At 36.5% G+C, this 15,528-nt stretch overlaps 4 protein-coding genes across 4 annotated transcripts; all 4 read left to right on the plus strand.

Annotated features, from left to right (window-relative positions):
- Positions 1–80: 80 nt before the first annotated feature.
- On the plus strand, positions 81–991 carry RHIMIDRAFT_215756 (WH1-domain-containing protein; the record flags this gene model as incomplete). The annotated part of the gene is made up of 5 exons (XM_023607294.1): positions 81–171; positions 223–369; positions 416–505; positions 560–753; positions 808–991. Coding segments are annotated over exons 1-5 (681 nt in total), but the record flags the coding sequence as incomplete, so codon positions are not given.
- Positions 992–1,811: 820 nt separating this feature from the next.
- Positions 1,812–4,587, plus strand: RHIMIDRAFT_313605 (uncharacterized protein). The gene is made up of 11 exons (XM_023614875.1): positions 1,812–2,377; positions 2,445–2,941; positions 2,987–3,140; positions 3,195–3,229; positions 3,282–3,411; positions 3,457–3,542; positions 3,587–3,696; positions 3,749–3,920; positions 3,978–4,137; positions 4,193–4,404; positions 4,456–4,587. Exons 1-11 carry the CDS (start codon positions 2,227–2,229, stop codon positions 4,528–4,530), a joined length of 1,782 nt encoding a protein of 593 aa, XP_023465793.1. The 5' UTR covers positions 1,812–2,226; the 3' UTR covers positions 4,531–4,587.
- A 4,265-nt stretch (positions 4,588–8,852) lies between these two features.
- Positions 8,853–10,532, plus strand: RHIMIDRAFT_287792 (calcium/proton exchanger; the record flags this gene model as incomplete). Its single annotated transcript, XM_023613507.1, has 11 exons — positions 8,853–9,057; positions 9,109–9,152; positions 9,220–9,304; positions 9,362–9,399; positions 9,451–9,514; positions 9,578–9,771; positions 9,825–9,886; positions 9,943–9,996; positions 10,047–10,121; positions 10,173–10,431; positions 10,482–10,532. 11 exons carry the CDS (start codon positions 8,853–8,855, stop codon positions 10,530–10,532), a joined length of 1,131 nt encoding a protein of 376 aa, XP_023465794.1.
- Positions 10,533–13,524: 2,992 nt separating this feature from the next.
- RHIMIDRAFT_283992 (uncharacterized protein) lies at positions 13,525–15,034 on the plus strand. The gene is made up of 9 exons (XM_023613163.1): positions 13,525–13,777; positions 13,836–13,900; positions 13,953–14,052; positions 14,111–14,209; positions 14,267–14,339; positions 14,394–14,433; positions 14,512–14,544; positions 14,597–14,680; positions 14,731–15,034. Exons 1-9 carry the CDS (start codon positions 13,621–13,623, stop codon positions 14,953–14,955), a joined length of 876 nt encoding a protein of 291 aa, XP_023465795.1. The 5' UTR covers positions 13,525–13,620; the 3' UTR covers positions 14,956–15,034.
- The last annotated feature ends 494 nt before the right edge of the window (positions 15,035–15,528 follow it).

The raw sequence follows: 15,528 nt of genomic DNA on the forward strand, positions 1-15,528 counted from the left end.
TAAATAAAGCTTGGCTCTGAGTTTAATTTTCATTTAATTTCATCATTACAATTTGCTTTGTTTTTTTTTTGTTTTTTTTTGCTTCTTTTTTTCTTTCTTGTCAAGATGAAGTCAACAACTCTTTCATCACCTGAAGACAAAAACATTGTACGAAAGGCATTGCCAACTTCAGTAAGTAGACACTAGATTATAACTATATGAAATACACCAACAAAGAAATAGAAAATATTTACTGCAGCTGTTGCCCGACTTTACGTTGCCAATCCTGATCCTTCCCAGTGGTCTTATTCAAGAGTATGGGGAGCTGCTGCATTCTGTATTGATAAAGCAAAGAACAATTCATTTTTTATTAGAATAATAGATTTGGAGGTAAGTTTGTAATGATAAAACACTAGATATCTTACATAAAATAAAGAGAGAAGCAGGTGTCATTTGGGAACAAGAGTTGTATGAAGGATTCGAATATGTTCAAGATGCGCCCTTCTTTCATACATTTGAAACAGACGTAAATAACATCGAGAAAAAAAAATTCAACTCTATTCACAGTTATCTTTGACAGGACTGTCTAACAGGTTTAGAATTCGTGAGTGAGGAAGAGGCTGAGACGTTTTATAAAAAGGTTCAGAACCGTCAATCGCTATATTCAAAAGTAAATGATCAAAAGGAGAGTGCAGAGGGTCTGTTTGGATTAAAAAAGGATAAACGCAAGAGCAAGATTGATAAAAACCATATCGGTATGCCAGCTGACTTTAGGTAAGAGAAATAAAAATAGGAGAGAGCTCTTTGAATGACATTTTCGAACGATAGACATTTAAGCCATATTGGCTATACTCCTGGAAAAGGATTCAGTGTACAAAATAATGATCCTGAACTCAACGGTATTCTCAGTCAGCTACAGGCTCTTGGCATTTCGGCTGAAGAAATCAATGATAATCAAGAATTTATTCAAGAGTTCTTACAGCAAAACAATCAACAACAACAACAACAACAACATGCCTCGCCTGCGCCTTCACCCATTCAGCGCAAGAAGGCTCCACCACCACCTCCACCTCCAGGTTTGATCTCCTATTCATGCTATATATATTCGAGTGACTGACAAATTAATTAGGCAGACTTCATGGCGCTCCGCCACCCCCTCCTCCTCCAAGGCGCCCAATCAATGTAAATAGCAGTAATGGCCATCACGTCTCACCACCACCCCCTCCGCCTCCTTCAAGAAGTCCAGCTCCCCCTCCTCCTTCTCGTGGAAGACCAGCGCCCCCTCCACCACCTGTCAGAAATAATGCTAATTCAACCATACCACCACCACCTATGCGACCACATGTGGCCCCTCCTGCTCCACCTGTACCAAGCAGCGCTACACCCTCCATTCCAGCTCCCCCTCCACCACCGCCAGTATCTAACATCCCAAGAAGCGGCGTGCCACCGCCTATGCCAAAGAGTAGTATACCAGTGCCACCGCCTCCATCAGGACATGTTCCTCTGCCACCCCCTATGCCAAAGAACAATATACCAGTACCTCCTCCTCCTCCACCACCATCTGGAAATGTTCCTGTGCCACCACCTATGCCAAAGAACAGTATACCAGCACCTCCTCCTCCTCCACCACCATCTGGAAATGCTCCTGTGCCGCCACCTATGCCTGGAAATGCTCCGCCTACTGCACCCATACCAGCTCCAGCTGGATCTGATGGAAGAAGTGATCTGATGGCATCTATTCGAGCAGCAGGAGGATTTGGTAATCTGAAGTCGTCGGGTAAATTGAAAAAGGCAGCAACAGTCGAGCGCAGTCCGACCTTACCAACAGCAACAACAACAACAGCAGCAGCAGCAGTCACTGGTGCTGCAGCCGGTGCTGCAGGTGGTGATTTGGCATCAAGCTTAGCAAATGTATTAAAACAACGTAAACAAGCCATGCAAAGCGACGACGAAGATGATGAAGAAGATGAATGGGAATAATAATAATAAAAAAAAAGGGATGGTATTTTAGACCACAAAGATATTTGTATTTGTTACCGAAAGCATGCGCCTTTAATTCTTTTCTGGTACCCATATAAGCAATACATGGTTTAATCGCGTACTGCATCGCTTTAAAGCACTCTTTGAGATACTTCCAAATCCAATGTTACTTGTGTATTAAGAGGGGCGCACCTAGGAAGTCGCCTGTAATCTCGTTCTAGTGCATATCCATAGTATCACTTTTTTTTTTTCTGTAATTGATCGCACATGTGGGAGCCTAATGAACAATTACTTCTTCGAGCACCTGTTCGTTATAAGAAACAAGACGGTACCCTCTTTGTCACTCCAAAGCGAGTAGCTTATCAACAACAAGGCTCTTCGCAGTTAACACCTTCGATTTATTACAATGACATTGCAGGTAAAGAAGAGGGAGACAATATACATTGATTATTTGCTATTAAACATTTTCAAAAAAAAAAAAAAAGGACTTGCTCAAACACCCGAGAGTTCACCCAAAGTCCTGCTCAAGATCTCTCTGAAAGTTACAGGAGCAAAAGATTATACGTTTCAATTTACATCAGCAAAGAACCTTCAAGAGCGTGAAGCAGTTAAGTTACAAGTAGCCGAACTACTTGCTCGTGCAAGAGGTACATCCGTCAGTGCTACAACAACAACAACAACAGCAACAACAACGCCTGTGACAACACCAGCAACTCCTCTCTCGACATCCACTCCGTCACCGTCAACGCCTACTGCAGCATCTCAACACACGTCGGCTATACCTTCACCAGTGACTCGATCGCCGCTTCCCAGTACACCGGGGAGTCCACGCAATCCACGACAGGAAGAATTTAATGATAGAAAGGCTTTATTGATGTCAAGTAGAGAATTACAAACGCTTCATAAAGAACTGGTGGTTGTGGGCAAAAGTGTAGACGAAGAAGAGTTTTGGGCAAGTCCTTATGTGAAGCGTATTCGACAGGTATAGGAGTGACGTATAAAAACATAAAACTAAAGGGAAATATAGAAATTGAAAAAGGATGCAATCTCACGAGAAGGAAAACAGAAAGGAAAGTCTTCAAGAATGGTAGAGTTAAAGCCTGGACAGCAAGAAGGATCTGATGTCAAATACACATTAACAAGTCAAATCATTCACAACATTTTTACAGAATTTCCTTCAGGTATATATCTATATACATACAAAACTATATGACCATGATTTAAATGATTTCAAGTGAAAAGAGCATATGACGCCAATGTTCCAGACAAGGTAAAAAATCAATATATGTTTATACACAAGAGAGACTTATTGCTTTAAATAGATGACAGAGCAAGCGTTTTGGAAGAGATTTTTAGCATCCGAATTCTTTCATAGATCTCGAACTGGAGGACGATCTCAACTTACACCTTATGATGATATTTTCGACAAGTGTCTTCAAGAAGAAGATGAAGGTACCTAATGATTTAAACAGTATAAAGTCTAATGACGGACAATAGAGAATTCAAAACCACCCACATTGACACGTATGGAGAAAATTCGATTTGATATTGATCTGTCTGCTACTCAGGAAGATCACATCGAGGTAAGAAACAATATGAAGATTCACATTGTATTCATCATGTGTAGAGCGGAAACGCGCCTGATTTTACGATGAAACCTGGTCGAGAGGCACAGTCATTACCGCTCATCCGTAGATTTAATAGACATTCTATGCGTGTATTAGAAACAGCCATCAAGTGAGTAGTCGTCATCTTGGATGATTGATAAAAAACTTATTCCTTCATATAGTAATAAACCAAAACCAGAAGCTTCTCATGAAGATGAAATAGAGAAAGAAATTGTCATTCCAGACTTGCTTGATGAAAAGCCTTCAGAAAAGATTATATTAGATATCCAGGATACAAAACGATACTTTGAGAGTCAATCAGGAGGAGTAGATCAAGTCAAGATGACGGAAGATGTAAGTCGAAATTTTGGAGTGTAGAACTTTATCTTTATTATAGCAAATCGACTTTAGGAAACAAGAGTGTTGCTCAGTGGATATAAAAGAAAGTTTGAACACTGGCAACCGAACTTATCAAAACAAACGATACCAACAGGAGCAGCGGATGGTGTTTGCACAGATCTTACAAGCACGATTAAAAAGAAAGCCAGACATGTTGATAAAACGTCTTCTGGTATATATACTTTTATATATGCAAATTTTGCAATGCCTTTACTATTTTTGTGTAGATTTCAAATTACCAAGTGCAGTGCAACAAAAGATCCAAAGCTATCATTCTGCAACGAATGAGATACTAAGACACTTTTGGTCATCCTATGAACCTTACAAGCCCGATAAAAACAATCGAATGACTGAAGGTTTAAAGCGACAACAAGAGAAATTAAAGGAGATTTTAATATCTGTCGTCAGTTACGACGGTGATCCAGATAAATGTAAACAGGTAAGTTGTTTTTCAAATCATTGTATTTCCCCTATATAACATATCCTTCAGACTCTTGCTCCTCTTTTGACGGCTGTAAACAAGGCATTAGAGGCGGCTAAGAAGCGTGCACAAAGAAAACGATAATGTACATACTAAACATATACACCACACGCTTCATAATAAAGCTCTTTTATGTAAAGCTTTTTTTTTTTTTACCTATCTCTCTATAACAGGGAGGACTGTGTTGTATACAATATCTTGTCTGATATATACTCAACGATGAATGTAAACTTAAATAGAATGATGAGTGTAAGAAAACACGTATATTTTGGTTTGATTAATGTTCAATCTCATTGATTGCTTTAATAAGCAAGTCTCAAAGAACAAGGTACATTCATTTCTGGCAATTAATTAAATGTAGGACAATAATTTGATTGGCTACTATTCTTATTTTGCATTAAAGAGGGGTTGTTTAAGTCAAAGAGACATGTTTATCTTGTTTAATGAGTCCGGTATCTTCGATTACTATTGTGGACGTTTTATAGCCTTATCGGAATCCTTAAAACTAATCGTAGTTTGTTTATTCACCATTTTACTGTGTGACTTAAACTGGTCTATATTCATATTGTTTGATATAATAATAAAAGATCGCTTATCATTCAACTTGCAGAAAAAATGTGAGCATTTGTCTTGATTTGTGTTTTCTAGATACGATATAAAGGTATTGGAAAAAGTAAAATAGTGACATTTGGGTGCTTATGGAAAGCGCATTCTATCTTTAAAACCGATCTCTATGCTTAAAAGGGTACATTTTAATCAAGAATCTTCTAAAAACCTACTTGATATAAAGAAGATGACTTTTATCGTGCGTCATCACAAAAATTTATACAATAAAATCATATCTCTCTCACTCTATTCTTTCTAATATGGTGTATGTCATCTATAACCTGTTCAAAAACTCCTTTAAAAGCTGATAACAGTTGCCAAATTCAATATTTTTACAAGCAAACAATTGTATTTGATAGATAAAGTGTTAATAAGCAAAACGTAGTGTTTAGTGTAGCATAGCAAAGCCTCCATGAAGACGGTCATTGGGCAGCATTCAATCTTTATTGCTATTCCGACGATGGGTCTCTTCTCTTTTTTGCTTACATTAAGTTAGTAGAACGAGAGTTTATTACAACTTGCCTTTATTAGCGATTAAGCTGTTAAAGAGATTTCTGAAAAAAAAAAAGCGGAAATCTTGACAGTTACACGAACCAAGTGATGGTTTCTTCAGCAAGTAATGAAAGTAACCATCAATAAACATACTGTTGCTTTAACCAAACATGTGTAAATAAGAAGATATTACAACAAGTGCTGAAGATATACTAAAGCTTATATAAAATGTCCATTGCCAAATCTGCAAAATTCTACAAATCTCATGAGTGCTTATTGTCTATATAAAAATATTACTATTTGACTTTAACCTGCACCACAAGTTAAGCTCTCTGTTAAGATGTCCATTCTCAGCTACAGGCTCTTTTCGATCCTTGTCTATAAATGTAAAGCTCTGCTTTTAAATCAAAGTTAATGTATTGATTGATGTTAAAGTAATAGTTGATACGATAGTTTAGTGCAATTGAATCGCATGTTTAACTATATAAGCCTACTCCAAAGTCAGCCAATGAGGAATGAAAACTGATGTTCTCCTTAACATGACCTCCTTAAAATAATTCATGCAGCCAAGTAACTTTTTTTTAACTCAGGAACGCTTTCAAATTCATAACGTAAACAAACCTGAAGAATTGGTTGAATAGTTGGTTTGAAATGGATTATGATTAAACAATAACTTCCAAGCATATCTTTTTATTTTTGTAAATAAGATGTAAAGAAAAATATATATCATTAATACAGGTAGCAATATACACCACATTGCAGCACAGATTCTTAGTGTGATGCCACTCTGTCTACAGGTACTGTACACATTATGATAAGCTCTTTGAATACTCTATAAGTCAACATCCGTGCTAAATACAACAAAGTCTTTTAGGAGCCCCCAAAAAAAGTCTGAGTAAAAGCACCTCTTTTGTTAAAAATATATAACACTCGCTATATAAAATGCAGTTTTTATTTACGTGTTTGTCAAATAACTGGGAATTAGACGCTTTACAATTAGAGGTTTTGTTTATATGTGACACAAGAGGGTTTAAAGAGCATAGCTTGACAATTGAGCATTGCCTTCATTGTTTAATTTATGTGGAATGCACAGTAAGAAGGATCAACCAAGCAGGATCAACCAAAGTGGAATCAATCAAGAAGAATCAACCAAGTAGAGACCAAAAAGTAAGCGTATTGGCAGTTGACACAGAGAAGTTCCTAAGGCTTGACCAGATATCTTCCCTAGTATATATGGGTGTTAAAGGCTATATTATTTAAGCAAAAGACTAATAGTTTAAATACCCTTTTTTTTTTAAAAAAAAAAGCAGACAATGGGGGCTCATCTTCACACTACAGCCAGCAAGGATATATGCCACCTATGAACAGACCTCCCTATGCTCACGCATAGCGAGCCCTTTTTTTTATCGCCCTCATAAGCAGTTGAATACCTAGTGAGGGTCAAGTCATAGTTATGGCACTGCAGTAACAACCATCAAAATAGCTGTATTCGTCATCTCTGTTGCTATTCAACAACAGCAGATTAAGCCGACCTTATGAAAGGGAAGTGCGAAAAATGAACCATGTAAGGAGAAGAAGAATGAATGAAGATGAAGAAAAAGAAAAAAAGAAAAAACGCGAAAATATATGCAATAATAAAACTAGGATGACATATACATAACTGTTGCGATTTACTCATATACACGCGAAAACGCTATGAGCACCTCACCTTTATGATTGGTCGATTTGAGCTTATGCTCGCATGAGAGTTAAGCGAGAAATGAAGGAATGATTTGACTTGCATCAGTATGAATTATGCAAAGGTTTACGTACAAAATACTTTTTTTTAAAAGTGAATGTTAAAGTGGCTTGAAATTTGTAGATAAAATGAAGCACTACACGAATGTTGAAAGAATCTTTAATAACTACAAACCCTGCTCCTCCACTTAATTGTTGGCTCGATTCTTTAGATAGTCCTCAATTAGTTGCAGATGTATATAATAGATCTGTATCTATATACTCTGAGACAGCAGGTAATACGCTGTACCTGCCATTTAGATCCGAGATACCTGAGGCCTTTTAGACCAATCATGTTGTTCCTTAGACAGGTCAACATGCAACGTTGGTACCTGACAGATTGAAAAGAGCCATTATATGGATCCATCCTGTATAAAAAAAACGGCTTGAAAGACAGCGGTATTTTATACAAATAAATGGAGCATACACTGCGGAAATGAAAGGTCGAAAAGGGCGACATCAAAATCAATTTGGTGCATGTGTATAATATAAGGTTTTCCGTGTCATGCTTTGTCTGAATTACGCGTTGATAGTTTTCTGGTATAATCTACAAAGATACATAACGCGTTCCTTTTGTTTCTTGATGAATGCTTAGTATCAAGAATGCACATCATGCCGTATTTAGTTACAATTTCTTGAATGAAGCACCAAGTAAAATACTCGGTAACTGTACATCATATACTCAAAAATAAGAGCTTCGCTGGAAAAAAGAAGAATCTTTGGGGGAAGTAGTCAATTTGGGTTAGCAATCTTTTAAAAGCCAATGTTGTCAATGCGATCGTCGTTCTTATTGCGATTTATTCTCATCTGAAAGCAGAATGTATGCTTTGCTATAAGATTATGCGCGAGTATTATAATGATTCATATTAAACACGTCAACTGTATTTTTTGAAGATAGTGTGAGCTTTCTTTTTTGTGCTTAATATTGATCAATTTCCATATATCCTGACTCATACTTGGAGATTTATAGATTCGAGCGCGTGATCAATTTACAAACTTTCTTGTCCATTTGCTAACGTTACTTTAGCGAGCAAACTTGGATAGTTTATACCATCCAAGGATCCTTCCTGTTTAGCCCTTTTTTTTTTGAATTTCAATCTTTCCAATATTGAAAATAATGCCGAATGTTGTGACACGCTTAGGGTGACAGGAACAATAAATGTTTGACCGATCGCCCTTGGAAAACTTTGGGTAAAATGTTGCCAACACGTTAGTGTGACTATGGCAACGAGATATACTTATTGCTTGGACACCAGTTTTAGTGCAGAAAAAAAGGAAGTTTAAATAAGGTTAAATAGTTTATCTTCCTTTTGTCGTATACTAAATATGGCATCAAAAAGAAGGAGTGGCTAATTTCTGTTACAAAGGAGCATGAAAGCTGCCAAAACTTAATAAATGAGTGCAACCCAGGTTGACTCGGCTTTGTTGACATGATCTGGTAACTGCCTTATGCTCAAGCTTCCCCAATTTATTTCGTGAAACCTTCCTCTTTTTTCTTTTTCTTTTTTCTTTTTTCTCTCCACTAAAGCAAAATGAGCGAACGCGACCATTTATTGCCTCATGGCGACGAGCAGCCTACATTAAAGTCTTCATTCAAAGCCACTGTGTTTTCTTCGAAGATAAACTATCTTCTTATCTTTGTTCCTTTCGCTTTGGCTTTTTCCCATGCTTCTGATACTGTTGTGTTCTCTTTGAACTTTATGGCTATTATTCCCTTGGCCAAACTTCTTGGTTTTGGTAAGTAACGGAGGAATTACAAAATTTTCATTTAAATAACAACGTCAATAGCTACTGAAGAAATTGCTTTGAGATCTGGTTCAGTTGTTGGCTCAGTAAATAGACAAAGAGATAAACTACCCTTTTTTTGCACTTATTAAGCTTCTTTTTACGCTTATTTAGCTTTTGAATGCTACTTTTGGTAATGCTGTCGAACTTATTCTTGGAATGATTGCCTTAAAGGAAGGATTAATCCGTGTTGTCCAAGGTAAAAAAATAATGAAAAGAAGGAGGGGTATAAATAGCATGACTTATTGTTCATTAGCTTCTATCTTGGGTTCTATTTTATCCAACATTCTGCTTGTAAGTATTGAAATAAGAAAAAAAAAAGGTATATTTAAACCATCATCGTAGGTGCTCGGTTGCTGCTTCTTATTAGGTGGTATTGGCCGCTCAGAGCAAAACTTCAATATCACTGGTATTGTTTTACAAAAAGGAGTGAAAAAAAAAAAAACGCATATAGATTGACATTTTGTTCTAGCTGCTCAAACCTCTACTTCTCTCCTGGGTTTAACCACTCTTTCTTTATTGATTCCTGCTGCTTTCAATGCTACTGGTGCTACAACTGGTGGATATGAATCTGGCATCATTAACTTGAGTCATGGAACCGCTGTCATCTTGTTGCTCGTTTACTTCTTATACCTCGTTTTCCAATTAAAGACTCACTCTGAATTGGTAAATTACAAAAGAAAACAATAAGGGGCATGGGATCATTAACAGTTTAATAGTTTGAAGATGAAGCTGATGAAGACGAAAAACCCAATACTACCCTTGGCTTTGCTATTGCTTCGTAAATATCTCCCATATGTAATCAGTTCAGAGAGTTAATCTGTCTCATTATTGTAGATTGCTTGTCATTACCCTCTTCATTGCCCTTCATGCTGAATATCTTGTTGGAGCGTAAGTCGTTTGATATCTTTACAACCAAAACTAACATCATTTCTTTATAGTATCGAAGGTGTTGTTGAGGCCTGGGGTTTGAACGAAACCTTTGTTGGTCTCATTATTTTGCCCATTGTCGGAAAGTAAGTGTTGATGGTAGGAAAAGCATACTTGGTGCTGACCATTTTTTATAGTGCTGCTGAACATGTAAGTTCCATTACTTTTGCCTTGAAGAACAAGATGAATTTGTGTATCGGTATCGCCGTTTCTTCTTCTTTACAAATTGGTCTTTTGGTGTCCCCCTTGCTTGTGTTGACTGGTTGGGCGATCGATGTTCCCATGACATTCTTTTTCGAATTATTTGAAACTACAGTCTTGTTCTCTAGTGTCTTGATTGTTAACTATCTTATTGCTGATGGCAAATCCAACTGGCTGGAAGGCGCCTTACTCTTGGTAAGTATTGCTTTTATTAATTAATATTATTGTTGCTAACAAATCTACAGGCTGTCTATGCTGTTGTTGCCATGGCTTTCTACTACCACCCTAGTTCTTAACTGCTTTCTTTATTACTACAGGGGGCAATAAAAAGACTTTCTGTTACTTTTTAACAAATGATTGTGTATGCATGACGCTGTTTTACAAACCGGGTATAAAGAGCTCCTTGTGTTCCACAAAGGAAGCTATTTAAGTTTTATTTTAGAGTTGTGTGGTCAATGCGCATACAGTACTTACATTGTCCGAACCCACGTCCTTTATATTTTTCACATTCTGCTCACTCTGAACACAAGGGTGGATCATATTCTTTGCCATACTTTAATAGTAAAAGCGCATCTTGGTTGATTCCCGCATCTATCTACTGAGTTATAGGCTGAACTAGTGTTACGGAAGAAACAGACACAGCGGGGACCGCAATAACTTTGATCATCAAAGGACAGGTAACACCTACACGTAAGAGGTTATACTAAGAGCAGTTATCGTTTACAAGCTAACAGTATTAGGGTAAAGGAAATAAAGGAAGTATAAAATTATTATTTAGCTATCATGTGGGAGCTTTTGTCAGTGTAATTTAATGAAAACACAAGTCGATTTTATTGAATTGGGGTACCCTGAAAACAGTGCATTTTCGGAACCAGTTCTTTTTTAGCTCAGTGCAACTTTCTAAAAGCTCTAAGCCCATTTACTAATAAAAGTATGCTTATATAAAATGCAGCTAAGCCCTTCTTTTTCTTTATATAAGCATGCATATAAGAATGGGAATCCATCAAAAAAGGGGGAAACATGTACACTACACCAATATGTCAATGCGGTGTTTTTTAGGAAAACATATAGTTACAAAAACAGATTAGATAAAAACCGGATAAATAAATAGATAAAAAAAGGTGTAAAAGGTAACAATAACTAGATTTGTACGATAAGTCATTCGTGTGTGTCCCATGATGTCGAATGAATGTCTTTACACAAACATAGCTCAAATGATGTCTTTCTTTTTTTTTTTCAGTGCCGCCAGTGTCAAATGGTGGTTTTATTATTGAACACTTTTCAAAAACTCCCAAAAGAGTGTTTGATATTTTTAGAGATAATAACAGGAATATCTTGACTAGACTCACTTTTAAGTAGAGCTCGGAACTTTTCGATGGGGAGTATGATCCATGACAATATATGGTTCAACATTTTCAGAAAGTTGTACACCTCACTCAGCGTATTCAATATAAACATCATATAGTAGCAATCCCACATCACTGATTCATGGCATCCATAGTCTATAGTATTTGATGATGCGTAATATGATACAATAGCTTTTATCCTTTCATGTACAGATCAATTTATTTTCTTTCTCTGTTCATAAATGATTACAAAGAGATTCTTGTATTCTTATGTTTTATATTTAAAACTATTTTCGATAATATTACGCCTCATGCCTTTCGTAGCTCAGAACTTCAAAAGAATATTAAAAGGACCATGTTGAAGTCAGACACTCTAGTAACAAAAGAAATCGTACTGATGTTGATTTGGAGATAGTTGCCAAAAAAAAAGTATTGCACTGATCATATACATGTTCCCACTACACGAAAACATCCTTACATATACTGCTATGACCAATAATATGTATACTCTACATCAACCAAAGATTAGCAACAGGAACGACAATAATCTTGAAACCTTTGGTGGCAATTGCTGCAGGCTACAGTTGTAATATGTGCAGCGACCTAAAAGTTAAATTGAGAGCTAATTTGACAGCCTAAGCTTCTTTGGGTGCCGTTCAAGTATCATCAAAATGCGTACGATATGCTTAAACATGCTTTGGAAGCGCCCAGAACAGGCTTTTCAAAGACCTTGTGGAATCATGCTGTGTGCAAGCAGATTATGGAAGATCAAATAATCAAAATAATTCAGTTTACACTCACTGACTTTGCTGGAAAGTGCAACAGGCCACTTTTTTTTTTCTTTCGAACCGAAGAACGAACGAACCATCTTAATCGACAGAATAACACCCAAAAGATCAAAATAGTTTGTTTGCAGCTGAATATTATACAGTTCAATAAAATCCTATATTTATTGATTCCTTATTCAGACTTTTTGTCACTATTCTCATCTAGTTCCATTTCTCATCTATACGTGTAAATCATAAAATAAAAGTAAATGAGTTTATACAAAATGATCTTGTATTAAGAGATTCATTTCAATTTTCAAAAAGTGATGCATGCTTATACATTGACATGTAACACTCACTCTCAGCATTGTGTTTTCCACACTTGCTTAATGACTGCAAATGAGGTTTAATCCTGATGATCGACATCTTTTGAGCAACATAAATTTATCCTGGATAACTCTTTTCAATCAGTATCTGTCTGCCAAAGCTGCTACCACAACCTAGACAAACTGCCTGATTGGTTTACAAGCTGCTTTTTGAATATACGCCATTTGACACTGGCGGCATTATAAAACAGGGCGTACAGAAAAAGAAAGAAAAAAAAAGAGAAAAAGAGATCATCTGAGCTACGTCTGTGTGTTTGTGTAAAGACGTTAATTCGACATCATGGGACACATACATACTTCCGATAGTATAATGGATGACTTATCGTACAAATCATACACACACAGACCTTTTGTACGAGGGTAGGATACCATTCTGTCTACCTTTTTTTTTCCTTGTCCAACCAATGTCATGAGTATAAAGATATAATGTCCCGAATGACACACAGACAGTGAGCCATATAAAAAATAGCAAAGCCTTATTGTTAAAACATGTGTTGTCAAACAAACAGGTTCTCTTGTGTCATTTCGGAAACTACGTAAATCATCCCTCGAAAGGACCGATCCAAACCTTGTGTACGCACGGACTTGATTATTTATGCACTTGTTCTAGAAGTTTATATAAAAAGTGCATATATGTGATACCCTGTAACTCAAATTGGAAATAGGGATGATGATGATGTCAAAAATCCCCCTTTCATTCTTTCTAGCCTTTATATGCATGTGACGAGATGATTAACATAAAAGTAGAAGCCTATTTCAATGGGTTGTACGAATGCAAGTAATAAAAATAATTTATAAACTAAATAAAATCCCTTTTTTTTTTTACTTTCTTTCTTTCTTTTCTTTTCCCTATTACACGTCCCATTCTTACATTCACGGTCACTTATGACTTTTTATTACTCTTGTTCAAATGATGAGACTGCTAGAAATGAAGAAGAAGAAGCGGGTTCGATCCTGGTTGCCTTGGCAAATCAAACAGGCCACCAACATAATAATAATAATATTCGCTCAAATAGATTGATGTCTATACACAATTTGCTAGGTTAGAGAAAGTTGATGCTGAACCCTTATTTCATTGTTATTAATGCTAATAAAAAAAGACGGGAAGAAAAGAGAAAGGGAAGAAGAGGATTGTCCAAATAAGCGACCTTTTAGTAGATTCATGGTAAAATAAAGTCTCGATGTCTCTTTACGAACCATTTACACCCTATTCATAGGAGCCAGTCAGAAGAGAACATCATTACAGATCATTTGATTCACCTACGTATGTTTCGCACCATCGATCGTCTATATCTGAAAATCAATCTGATGGTTACTGTAACTATATATACATCCAAAATTAGAAAAGAATCACCATTTATTCATTCTTCATTAGCCGCACCTTCTACACCACCTCCTTACTCTTCTTACTTCCACAACAAGCCACAAGAAACACACAAACTGTCAATAGGAAGTGATATGCCATTAGAGAGCAGTAAGGATTCATCCCTGTTATAGATAGTACTTTATTGTAAACACATGTATTCATTAGATCGCGTCCAGTCCTACTTTGATCCATCCGATACAAAGACAGGAAATGTATATTCCAGAGTTCAAGACAAAAGGTAATAAAAAGAGGAAATGCATTTACTAAATATTCACCCTCTGTAACCATTTAGATCTACAATGGTACCAAAACTGAATCAGAAATCGACTGTGGTAAATTCAACTGTTTTTTTTTTTTTTTTTTTTTTTTTGGAGGTCATATGAATCTAACCATATATTCTTTCTGTTTAGTCATTTTCAATTAAAAGGACGCTACATGATGCGGTAACTATTTCTCTTTGTACAAAAAAAGATAAATTATTCATTGCCTGTTTAGAAACCGCGTCCGAGATATAGACGTAATGCACTTCAAGCTTATATCAGTTACATGACATATGCAGATATGACGCGAAAAAAAAGAGTAAGAAAAATGGCACGTGTGTCATGAACCATTTACTGATATGTTTATAGCAACAACAACAACAATTAGTAAAATCAGTGCCAGTACAACAAGCTTCTTCTTCCATACTACAAAGATACGCTTATCCTACTGCACCATCATCGTTCTACCATCCATCTATAATGCAGACAAAATCATCCACTAAAAGTAATACTATTATAGAGCAGCCTCTTACTGCTTTTCTTCATCAACCTTCATCAGCATTTGGCAATGATCATGCGACTAAACGATATTAGCATCTCTTTTTATTTTTCCTATTGTACATAGTTATCCCCCTTCCCATATAAACATACACACACATATATATATATATATATATTTCATTACACTTTATTCAGATATTATACGTGCACTTATTTTTGTATGAAAGTGGTGGACTTCATTTAACAAAAAATTTTTAAAAAATAAATTATGTGTCTATAGTGGAAGATAACTTCCGTTCAAAAGGCAGAGAAGATAAGAATATGCCATGTTCCAATTCAAAGCTGTTGACGACTGCGGCCATATACCATGGAGTGTCATCAAAGACGCAACGCTAGTGGTATTTCCAGATTGTTACGATACCCGAGTCAAAGAAACAAAGAACGTCCGTATCAACTGTTGTTTGCTCGTTTATCGGGGCAAAGTAAGGGAGCCCAGGTCATATTTTATCTGCAGTGAGGAGCTTGTCCGGCAGAGAGTACCTCTCAAAAATTGAGAACCAGAAGTTGAGCTTGAGGGGGCAACTCACAAAGAGATGGAAACTTGCCTCAATGTCTTGTTAACAGAGTCTGTACATTGGAGAGGTGATCACGCTGGGATTTCAGACA

This window comes from Rhizopus microsporus, assembly GCF_002708625.1.
Source record: "Rhizopus microsporus ATCC 52813 unplaced genomic scaffold scaffold_9, whole genome shotgun sequence".
Lineage (NCBI taxonomy): Eukaryota > Fungi > Mucoromycota > Mucoromycetes > Mucorales > Rhizopodaceae > Rhizopus > Rhizopus microsporus.